The 12,690-nt window shown below is 32.8% G+C and overlaps 2 protein-coding genes across 2 annotated transcripts in view; one reads left to right on the forward strand and one right to left on the reverse strand.

The window, feature by feature from the left end:
- Positions 1-12,690, forward strand: part of LOC140437242 (tubulin beta-1 chain-like) — a 30,610-nt gene extending 17,920 nt beyond the window's left edge. Inside the window, exons 4-6 of the mRNA XM_072526644.1 lie at positions 1,638-1,860; positions 8,443-8,720; positions 12,490-12,690. Coding sequence (XP_072382745.1) covers positions 1,638-1,860; positions 8,443-8,720; positions 12,490-12,629 — 641 coding nt within the window. The 3' untranslated portion in view covers positions 12,630-12,690. The remainder of the gene's footprint in view (positions 1-1,637; positions 1,861-8,442; positions 8,721-12,489) is intronic.
- LOC140437243 (uncharacterized) lies at positions 4,574-6,991 on the reverse strand. The gene is made up of 2 exons (XM_072526645.1): positions 6,720-6,991; positions 4,574-6,445 (listed from the first exon to the last, which is right to left on the reverse strand). Exon 2 carries the CDS (start codon positions 6,443-6,445, stop codon positions 5,396-5,398), a length of 1,050 nt encoding a protein of 349 aa, XP_072382746.1. The 5' UTR covers positions 6,720-6,991; the 3' UTR covers positions 4,574-5,395.

Genomic DNA, 12,690 nt, shown 5'->3' on the forward strand with positions numbered 1-12,690 from the left:
TAAAACAAAATTTAATGTTGAAAAGAAGTCAACTGGTAAAGAATAGTACGCAGGCTTCATGAAACGACATCCAAAAATTAATTTTAGGTGAACCTTAATCAACTCCAGCTCGAACGGTAGGATTTAATAAAACGGTGGTTCATAAATTTTTTAACTTTTATGAGAAAGTAATTAAGGAAAATGGTAATACTGCAGATCGTGTCTTTAATATCGATAAGATATTTCATACTGTTGTCCAAAAGCCACAGAAAATAATTGCCCAAAAAGAGGTACCATACCGTCAGCTGAAAGAGGCCAAAATGTTACTGGAATGTACGTAATGAGTGCAACTGGCATATACGTTCCACCTATGCTTATTTTTGCCAGAAAACGCATGAAAGGAGGTTAAACATGTGGAGCAATTCCAGGAACTCCATTTAAGTGTCAAAACAAAGGATGGATGAATGGATTTTTTCATTGGTTAGGACACTTTATTAATTATGTCAAACCATATAAAACGAGCAAGTTATTAATTGTATTAGATAGACATAGAAGTCATACTCAAAGCTTCAGAGCATGGTGATATTATGATTTCATTCCCTTCATACTGCACGCATAAGTTGCAACCTTTAGATGTCCGAGTCTGCAAACCACTAAATTCCTACTTCTCTTCAGCAATTACACAAAATTATATGACAGGCCAGGAAAAAGTTTCTGTTGATAAAATCGGCGAACTGGTAGGCAAATCCTTTTCCAGAGCAGCTAATATTGAAACAGCTTTGAATAGTTTTAGAAGAACAGGATTATGGCTTCCCGACCGTTTTGTGTTCAACAACGCAGATTTTGCAGCTGCAGCAATATTAGAACGACAGCTTAATCAAGATCAAAATGACGCCAACATTTCTGTAACAGATTTTAATATTAAAATATTAATTATATTAGAGGACCATTAGTGCACCTACTTAATGACGAAACTAAGCAATCCACATCACAATAAGTCCTGCAAGACAATGGATCCTTAGAGTCAACAATCCAAGGTAGAATACGACCTGTTTTCAAAATGTTTCCCATAATTATGTCTTTGCCTGGCCCATATAAATCACCATCTCTCATGAAAAATACTTCTTTAAAAAATCCTGTACCGATCCATCAATATCACAATTTTTTATGCAAACTACTCCCTTTAAAAAATCTGAATGCGCCATTTCAATATAGGTCAGAAATAAAATTGTAATACATTTCATACCAAAACTTAACATTATATTTTTTCTTTATTGGACTAATAATTAATACAAACCTTGAAAATAAACAATATGTACAGAATCAGTACTATATTCCGCTGATTCGTCCTTTACCTTTAAGCAATATATCCATGGAATCCCGAAAAAAGAGAATTACTTGAGAAGTACTAGATGTCCTGTTACGCCAAATTACACATAAAGTTTTTATTTAATTCTTCTTAGTATAATAATAATTATTTTCTAAAAACTGAGGTCTAATATTAATTAGAACAAAAAAGTAGAAGACGCAAAATAATTAATATATTCTTGTGGAAAACGTGCAATATATAGTAATTTCTTCTTAAGGGTTCTAAATTACACGGCTTTTCCCTAAATCCTCAGTTTTATTTGATTATAATAATATTTTTATACTCGTAGGTGTGACAACCTGTCTCAGATTCCCCGGTCAATTAAATGCAGATCTTCGTAAATTGGCCGTTAATATGGTACCTTTCCCCCGTCTTCACTTCTTCGTACCTGGATTTGTGCCTCTTACACCAAAGCATAGTATTAAGTATAGGGCTTTAACTGTTGCAGAGCTCACACAACAAATGTTTGATGCCAAAAATATGATGGCTGCTTGTGATCCAAGGAACGGAAGGTAAGAAAATATTTATATATGAATAACTGTGCTAATAACGTATTAAATTTATGTGTCAGGGTACTTTACTGATTTAATTTAATGAAACAAAATCTCTATCGAGTTTAAATATTTATCTTTACCTTTTGATCTCTTACTTTTAATATTTCTTTTAGACATTATCTTCATCTCATAGTACCTACTCATTTCGAATATTGGCGATTAATATAGTAATTTTTTTAACTTTAAAATAGACCAACCGTTGCGTTAAACATCGGTGTAAATGATACAAGTAGATTTTTAAGCCAATTGCAGGTCCTTGTCTACCATCTATTTTTCCTTCTAATATTTCCTTCTAAGTATGCTTTTTTCATGATGCGTCTATATAGCCACAACTCAAAACCTTCGATAAGCTTCATTGATGTGGATCGGTGAGAGTGAAGATTCTATTTCATTACATTACAAAAGTACTGGAAAACATAGCGTCTAAATAAACTAATCTTTGTGTTTATAGCTAGATCCTGACACCTAGTTTTAACATTCTTAAAAATTCTATCCTTGCCTTCTCTGTATCCATCATTTATTATCCATAAAATAATCAAAGTCTTGGTTGATATAGGATGATTCATTCGAACTTCTAATTAGACATTTTAAACACACTTAAAAGAATGCATTATCATATTGGCTTTACAAACCTGCATCGGTCCTAGTCTCCTCAAGAATTTCTCTCCAGTCGTCCTTATTCATCGCCTTTCTCCGAAAAGCAGGTATTCACATATTTCTCATATCTTCATGGATGTTATCAAGGAACCTTGTTCTGGGTTTTCCTCATCTTCCCTGGCCATTTTGTTTCATCCACATTCATGCCATATTCACCACAGACGTTATATCTTAATACATTTTACGATATCTGGTTCCTGGTAAATTTTATAAAGTTCAAAGTTGTATCGTCTTCTGCACACTCCATTGTCATTCACCGTTCTATAGATTTGCGTTAGTATTTTTCTTTCGAAACATCCTAACAAGTTTTTATTACTTTTAGAGTCCAGCTCTCTGAACCATATGTTGAGACTTGCCGTATTATTATTTGTAGAGTTTAATCTTTGTATTTCTCGATATAATTGAGAATTTAAGAAGAAGATTGAGCCCAAAATAGCTGTTAGCTGTTCACTAATTAATATCTGAAAATTTAGAATATGAGATTTTTGGATATGCCCAACTTTATTTTGAAACTTAACATACATATAATAATACTTAACATATACAGTGAACGGCTAAATTATGGAATATTATCATTATTTAGAGAAATGTCGAGTTTTGAGGAAAATCCCGAAACAGGTCGATTTGTGTTACGAAAATTTGGAGAAACTGGACGTTAAACACATTCCAAACGCTGCGCTGGGCGTCCTAAAATTGAAGACAATGTGAAACTTGATATTTTATTAAATGTACATGACAATAAACACATTAGTTCGATCGGTATTACGTATTTTGAAAAAAGAAAAAACCATCCCTACAAAATTCAACTACATCAGGAATTAAACCACGACGATCCCGATCGCCGTCGTCAATTTTCTGAAATTATGCAGGATTTATGTATCCGCAATCCACATTTCATCAATCAAATCCTTTTTTCCGATGAAGCCACATTTTTTATACATGGTACCGTGTATCGTCAAAATTGCAGATATGTATTAGGGTCAAGAAAACCCACATTGGATGACTGAGTCACACACGCAATATCCTCAGAAAGTAAATGTATGGGCTGGGATCATTAATGACAGAATCATTGGCCCTTTTTTCTTTGAAGAAAGTCTAACAGGAGAACGTTATTTAACTTTTTTGAGAAATCAACTTATACCTGTCCTTGCTAACATGTATCCAAATGGCAATAATCCAAATTTACCTAGTGAAAATATCTGGTTTCAACAAGATGGAGCTCCTTCGCATTACGCACGTGAAGTACGCCAATTTTTAAATCATTGCTTTCCCAGGAGGTGGATCGGAAGACGAGGTTTTATAGAGTGATCAGCAAGGTCGCCAGATCTAACACTTCCAGACTTTTTCCTGTGGGGTTACATAAAATCAAAAGTTTATGTCAATAGACCCCAAAACTTACAGGACTTGAAAGATAGAATTAGGCATGAAATGAGTCTAGTTACTCCAGAAGTCATCCGCAATGTACTTGATGAATGTGTCCGTAGATTCGTATATTGTCAACAAACCGATGGATGGCATTTCGAACATTTAATTTAAAATAATTATTATGCATAATTTGGTTACTTTAAAGTACATTATTAGTTGTAATTTAGTTGAATTTAAATTAAAAAAAATTGTTTTTGTACCCTTAAAAAAATATTTTAGTTAAAAATGTAATGTCGTTAAATAGAGAATTAAATTCTTGTTTAAATGAGGTGTCGCATTATATCGCTGTCTATTTAAAAAAATTAATGATTACGTCGCTACACCTACACCGGTGACATCATCCCTACTCCATGTACGTTATAACATCGACTCAAATATCGACTTATAACTCAAAACTCGACGGTTCTCGAAATAATGATAATATTCCATGATTTAGCCGTTCACTGTATAATAACATAATACAATAAACATAATTATCAGAAATATTGTTCTTAAAATGGAAATATCTATGAAATTGATTTATACATTTGGAATCTTTAAAACCTATAGCATGAATTTTAGGTTTTAAGTTTTGGCAACAAATATGAGGCATTTGAAATATGGCTAAAAACGATGAATTTAATCTTTAACATTACAAACGATCTAAAACGGCTTTTTTTCGATTACACAAGTACGTTTTTCAAAACTTCACAACTTCAGCTACAAATTCCACCAAATACCGTCTTTGTGGAGGCATTTCCCGTGACGTGTTATCGTTTGTAATGTAAAAGTTTAATTTCAGATGCCCCATATTTGTTTCCAAAACTCAAAATCGAAAATTCATGCTGTAGCTTTTGAAGATTAGACTCTAAAATTGAACTACAACTTGACAACGAACGTTATAAATTTTATTAATCTCATTAGAATCGTAAAAAATGGCAAAAATCGCACAATTTTTATAGAACATATTTATAGAAACTGACTTTATTTGCGGCAAAATATACACATATATCACATTCGATGTGAAAGCTTTTTTGTTTCCTTCTAAGCTCCTTTTGTTCGAGTTCGAATTTCAAAGGCGTCGAGGTTAATATTTCGGATCTTTGTTTTTTTCTTCCACCCTTCTTCGGAACAGATATCTTTTGTTTTTCTTTCGGTAAAGGCAAGATATTGCTGAATGAAACATTTTCGGTATTTTCACATATCTGGTTTTCTTTGGAAGGGCCTGGTTGGGGTTCCAGTAAATCTTCTTGAATAGTTTGTGAAAGACCTTCTTGGCTATTATTTTGTTGAGTTTGATTATCGTTTGAACTGTAAAAGTCTTCTTCATTAAATGTATTTCGGTTGAATGGAAAAATTCCGGTCTTCTCAAAACCGTTTGCAGCTTTGTTTATGCTTGCAACTCTAGTATACGCCTTTGAGAATAAAGTGCTTATATGGCACATTTCAATTTTCTCATAGGGTTGAGACGAGTTAAAAACGAATCACATTCAACGTCATATGCTCGCTTCAATGATGAGAAAAAGCTAACGTCTAGTGGTTGCAGACGATGTGAGGTATGTGGAGGTATTGACAGCATAATGACACCATTTTCTTTGCAAAAATTATAAATTGCAATAGAGCAATGACTGGAGTGATTGTCCAGCACCAGTAAAATGGGATCATCTCTTGTAGGTTTATTGGTTTTCGCAAAATGTTGAATCCAAAACAGGAACACTTCTTCGTTCATCCAACCGCTTTTTGAACAGGAGTACAAAGAACCTGGAGGCCCATCCTTTTCTAAAGCAGGATTTCTTCTCAGTCTTGGATAAATGAATAGTGGAGGTGTAAAAGATACGCTGGCACTCAAACAACAGCATACCGTCACGTTCTTGCCTCTTTCTCCACTTGTAACGGCTCCAACTATTCCGATCCGATTAGGCCTATTTACGTTTGTAATGCCAGTCTCATCGACATTAAATATTCGAGTAGGTGGAAACTTGTATTCATCGTACAGCTTACCCAAATTGTCATAAAACCTTGAGACTTGATCCTTATTGAAACCTTGAATGCAATTAAGACTTGTTGCTTCAGGTTTACGGAAACTTAACTCAGGATGCCTTGACATGAACCCATATAATCGGTCTTTACCTGCTTCTTGTTTTTCTCTGTTGAAACTATGTTTTAAGTTTAATTTCTCTGCATAGGCGAAGGCCTCTTTTCGCAAGTGAATTGGGGTTAATCCATAAAATATTTTAGATAACGTTAGTAAATGACGACTTATTTCTTCTTCTTGTTCATTTGAAAAGAGAGTGTTTGCACCCAGCCTGCCTTTGTAAAAGCCTCTAGAGACTCTGTTTTGTAATGTTGTAACATGTATATTAAATTGGCGTGCAGCTTCCCTTAGGCCATAACGTCTTTCTTCAATTGCCTTTAGAACAGCTTTCATTTGATCATCAGTCCATGAAAATTTGTTGGTACTTCGTTTCCGTTTAAAAGGCATCTGAAAAAGATACAAATTGTTAAGTAAGCAAAAGAAAAGCAAAAATGTAAAGAATCTAAGCCAAATTATTAAAAGAGTAAACGCGAACACTTGGCGGGTAATCGCGAACATCTGTTCGTGATTACCCGATTTGGAAATGAATATGAAGAAACGAAACAATCATAATATAAATGCATTTAACTTCTCCGTAATAGGACAATTTTATAGGTTAAATAATAGTAAGTTAACTAACTCTAACAATTTAAATGAAACCATCAAGTGTTTAGGTACATACCTTATTTTCTGAATTGCTAAAATTGTAGTGCAAGCACCAAAAACAAATAAATCGCTGTAAAAAATTCCCCAAATACAGGGCAACTGTGTATCTATGCCACCACGTGCAGACTAGTAGGAAGCACTAAATGAAGTTTACAACGGAATGATACAGATGACGTACGCATGTATTCTGTGAATATTGGCCAATATCACTTCTTAGCTCTGAGTTTAGTGGTATATTTTCCAACACACCAGTAATGTTGATCCATGCATCCTATGAATCGTTAAAAAAATAAATGTTTACCTTTGATCTTGTGATTTCACCTACTAGCCTGTGCGAGAGCTTCTGTATTATCAAAATTAGATGCTATCGTAACTCGTAAAACACTTATTATCGTTCCAATCTACAAAAAGTATTTCTCCATTTACATCAGATCGAAATTCATAAGATCCACGAACTTACCAAGAGTTTTTGTATCTTGTATATTACACTTCGCTAATCTATTTTCTCGCACGGTTCCTGTTGCTCGGTATTCACATTTTTGTAAATAAAATAATAAATTTCTGCTGGTAAATAAATTATTAAAAAATATCCAGTGGCTTGACCAAAAGAAATTAAATCTGACATATTATGTATTACTTTTTATCCTAAGGTCAAATATTCGTGATCACTATTAGCGATTGTTTTGCCAGTATAAAAGTCAAAATTATAACAGTATCCGCTACTTCCACAAAAATCCTAAAATTTGTATTCATAGCGAATAAGCATATAGAATATGATGAAATATAAAACTTTTTATGCAAATCGCAATAAATAAATGTAAAATTAAAAAATAGATACAACTACTTGTGTACAGATTCACATTCAACCGAATACTGAAATACTGCATATTTTGATAACGCTAAGTACCAGTGTCCTATTTATAGACCAGTAAAATAAAACTTATAATAACATTCAACAATTTATCTGTTCGAGATTTTTTCTTGAATATAGTTTATAATAAACATTAAGCAACAATAATAATCCAGTAAACGATAAAAAAGGGCCGATATGAAACTTTTATTATTAAATGTGTAAGACTAAACAAAGTCAGCAAATTTGTCCAATGTTTATAATTTTTTTATTGAAAGGATATTGGAAATATTAAACAATAAAAATTATAATTCAATTTACTATAGCCTAAAATAATGAAAAATTTTTCTTAAATTTAAACAAATTTTAAGAGTTGAAAAAAAAAAATAAAATTTTCAGTGATCTATAAATACTACGCTGGCCTATAATGGGTTTTAAACAATAAAGATGGCAGTATGTCTCCGTTTTTTACTCCCCTCTTGATATTGATATCTGATTTTTCTCCATGAATACGTTAGAATGCCATTTACTTTCAATACAGATTACTTATGATCTTCCGATCATAATGATTTGCTCAAATCTGTTCTAGTATTTCCAAGTTTTGAATGATTTCTGATAGTCAATAAAGCCCACATTAATGTCGCTGTTAACGTCTCTGCATCTTGTCTTGTCTCTGCTACTCGTAAATGACGAAGATGAAACTGTTTGCAATCTATATTATCCTCGCACAATCTTCATTTACTCTTTGATTAATTATTTTTATAAATACTCGTAGTTTCAATAAAACAGTAAATAAGTTACAGCTTATATGCTTTTTACATATTTTCTTTACATATTTATTTCAGGTGTATTCATTTTATTGTCAGTTATATATTTCATTTTTTTTTAGATATTTAACAGTCGCCACCGTGTTCAGAGGTCATATGTCCATGAAAGAAGTCGACCAACAAATGTTAAGCATTCAAAACAAAAATAGCAGCTATTTCGTTGAATGGATTCCAAACAACGTTAAGGTTGCCGTTTGTGACATTCCCCCCAGAGGCCTCAAGATGTCTGCCACATTTATAGGAAATACCACTGCCATTCAAGAACTATTCAAACGTATTTCTGAACAATTCTCAGCTATGTACGCAAGAAAGGCTTTCGTACATTGGTATACTGGAGAAGGTAAGATTTTTTAAAATTCGGTCATTAACAATCTATTACATGATATAGAAATCTTGTAGTATGTAAAGTATTCTTACGTTTGCGGTTTGTTATTTCTCGAAATAGTAAGTTGAGTTTTTCAATTGATTCTATTCTAGAAATCCTTTTTCTCTATATCTATCGAGAATACTTACTTATAGAAGTCTTTTCAAATATATGACCAATAATCTCTTTAGATAATCCAACATAATGCGCCAGAGACAATATAATGTAATATCAAATGTTTCCCAGACATCTTTAATTCTTGATATATCCCAAATATCCCCCAACACTGAAAAATAATGTCAAATACGGAAGACCCCAGTCATATAACTATAAATGGCAATGAGATACATCAAGTCCAAAAATATATGTACCTAGGCTAAATTCTGAAATTTGACTAAGAGAACCAAAGTGCAGAAATCACTAGAAGAAGAAGACTGACAGGCAGGATTTGGAAAACTCATTTGAATACTGAAGAAGTGCAAAATACCTCAATACTTGAGGAGCAAAGTATTCAACCACTGCATCATTCCTATCATGACATATGGATGTCAAACCTGAATCCTAACTAAGGTAAATATGAACAAATTAGCCACAACAGAAAATGCAATGTTGTGTATACGACTGTCAGATTTAAGGAGGAACGACTGGTTACGATCAAAAACAGGTCGAGGATATCACAAAAAAATGGTCAAACTCAATTGGAGCTTCGCTGACCACACTGCTAAACAAAAAGACGGACGTAAATATTTAACATTGGAGACCCTAAAAGGGTCGATAGGAAGAAGTTGGAAGAGCCCTATATCCAAAAATGGAGGATAGAAAGTTAAGAAAAAGAAGTAGATATCCCAAGTATTTTAATATTCCGTAGAAAAAAGTAAGTACCTATTGAAATGATCTTGATGATGATGATGATGATGATTTTGATATCCACAAGGAAAATGAATTTCCTGTAGTTGGCTGTATACCATAAATCACAAAAATTTTAATCTAAAAAATTCCTTTATAAAAGATATATACGAACTACATCACAGAACGTTTTCGGAATGCATATTTTATCTTTCGTGCTGCTACTAGATATACATGTTTAAAGCCATCTACTGAGTTACTGGCCGGAGACGACGACTGAACATGGTACATGAAGAAGAACATACATAAACGGATTTTAAAGATACCTTGTACGGCATAAAAACGCTCGAAAAAGTAATAAGTGCTAAGTACTAAAGTAATTGTTTATAAATTCCATTTCTTAAAGAATTTTTTGAGGATGGATAGATTATTCGTAAGAGTGTTTTCGATGGTTTCTAAGGATAGCTTGTTCCCATGGTCCAACCGTCAGCATATCCAAACTTGGGAGATTCGGTTGCAGGCATGTCAGTAATATAGAGGCTCAAAAGTAAAGGGGCAAGCATAGAATCCCGTGGAAGGCCATTATTAAGTTTCATCTGTTTGCTGATGTTCTTTACCAATATTACGTGTAAGGTTCTTTTTGACATCATGTTGTCAATGAGGATGATTATCTTTCTGCAGGGGATAATACGGGACAATTTATATACTAATCCCTGTCTCCAAACAATATCGTATACTGCTGTGAGATCTATGAATGCTACGGATATATATATATATATATATATATATATATATATATATATATATATATATATATATATATATATATATATATATATATATATACAGTAAAACCTCCGTTAACCGAAATAATTGGGGGGGAGGCCGTTTCGGATAACAAAAATTTCGGTTAAAAATAACATTGTTTTTTATAATATTCTTGATCAAAGTATTGGTATTAAAAAATACTATGAGTTGATTTCGTAATGTTTTCTAACAAGTAAATCCAAAATAAAGTAATAAAATTAAGGAAAATGAAAAAGTTTAACATGCTTTTTTAAAGAAATCTGCTATTTTTTTTTGCGTTTTCATTTGACAGCGATGTTTCTCTCTCCCTCCATCGTTAATTTATGTAATGACAACAAAAATTAAGAATCTAGTCGTGTCCCTAACTATTTAGGCCTACTGTATAAAATTCTTGCCTCTAAAGCATTAAAAATCTCATCTATGGTCTTGTGCTGCCTGTTGCCTCTTGGGTCGTTATCTTCGTCATGTGATATGCTCAGGCTGTCTTGATAAAGAACCATATCAATGATGTCCTGGTCGATGAATTCACGTTCTGAGTCATCAGCTGCTAACCAGTCACGTATCTCTTCTTAGTTAATTTCGTCATGTCCCGGCAAATTTTTAATGAAAGGTTTAATTTCTTCTGTCGTTTTCTTACCATTGTCTTCTTCAGGATCGTCAATCAAAATCTTATCAAAAAGTTTGTTCCAGCATTTTTCCAAAGTTGAAGATTTGATCTTGGCCCACGACTAAGCTCACCAATAAAAAAGTTTTATTGTTAAATATTTGAGAATTTCGGGAACACTTTTGGATTAATTCGTCTCCTGTAATAACAGATGTCTTAAGAATGCTTCTCTATAATGTCTCTATGACTCCCTGGTCTAACGGCTGGATTAAGCTTGTGACATTCGGTGACAAAAATCTGACAATTGTCACCATTTTGTAGATTTTGAGGGTGAGGGCGCATTGTCAACAAGCAACAATGCTTTGATGGGAAGGTTTTTTGATTTTAAAAAGGATTTTACACTTGAGACGAATTCATTTTCAAACCATTCTAAAAATAAAGTGGTCGACATCCATGAACTTTTTTGGCTTCTATACCTTAAAATGCCTTTTCGGAAATATCTTTTAGAGCTCTTGGTTTTTGTGATTTCCCAACACACATAGACATTAATTGGTGAGTGAAATTAACGGAATTGTTTACGTTTTGCGACAAACATTTACTTTTTATTGACGAAAGTATTGAAACTGTCATGTCAGCCGTTTCGGTTAAGGGAGGTTTTACTGTATATATATATATATATATATATATATATTTGTTTGAAAACTAGCTTCTATAAAAGTTTTTAATGGCAAGACTTGGTTCGTACAACTCCGATGAGGGTGATACGGGCTCCTTCTTGTCCAATGGGGACAATTTCGAGTATTTTGTGATTAATTCTGATGAGTAGAAACTTTTCTAATAGTTTATATACCATGCCGAGTAGTATTGTAGGGGGGTAGTTTTCTAGCTTAACATTTGGTTTGCCCAGTTTCGAAATTTCAATGATCTTTGATCACTTGAGTGAGAAAGAAGTGTTGCCTGAGTAAAGTATATCAATCTAGAACATTGCAGGCAACTGTTTATAAAGTTTTAGAACATAAATTAGAAATAAAATATGTACTACTTATTCCCCAGATGTGACTCTCTTGGACTTCCATATACTTTTTAAGAAGCCAATATGGCTGTGGATGAGCACTTTTGTAATATTTGTAGGGGAACAATATATAGAACGGATAACAGCATTGGTACGTCTATGGATAAAATGTATCGATATCACAGCAAATTTGGTGGAAAAATAAAAGTTCTATAAAAGTCTAAATTTTTGTTTTTAATATCAGGCCAAGAACTTTTCAGACTACCATATTATTATTAATAAAAAAGATCATGAATTTAATAATTTTCTCATTTTTAATTATTTTCTTAAGTTATAGAACTTAAGAACTTTTAAATCACTTGTTCAATAGTAGTACGGTCGAAATCATAAAGACGGTTTGTTATCTCTAAATACTGATTATTTGCTTTTTTTTAGTGAATTTTCGATCTCATGTAAACTATTTTGCAATTTTTTAGGAATGGATGAGATGGAATTCACAGAAGCAGAATCAAATTTGAATGATTTGATATCGGAATATCAACAATACGAAAACGCTGCAGTAGATGATGAAGCTGATTTTGAAGATGATGTGGAAGAAGTCGCTGATGAAAACTAATGTAATAATTCCTAAAAGTGTTCATTTTGTAAATTATTTTTAAATAAATGTTGTAAACATG

This window comes from Diabrotica undecimpunctata, chromosome 3, assembly GCF_040954645.1.
Source record: "Diabrotica undecimpunctata isolate CICGRU chromosome 3, icDiaUnde3, whole genome shotgun sequence".
NCBI lineage: Eukaryota > Metazoa > Arthropoda > Insecta > Coleoptera > Chrysomelidae > Diabrotica > Diabrotica undecimpunctata.

Excerpts from the sequence above, each read along its gene's own strand:
- LOC140437243 (XM_072526645.1), bottom strand. The coding sequence starts at position 6,445 with ATGCCTTTTAAACGGAAACGAAGTACCAACAAATTTTCATGGACTGAT.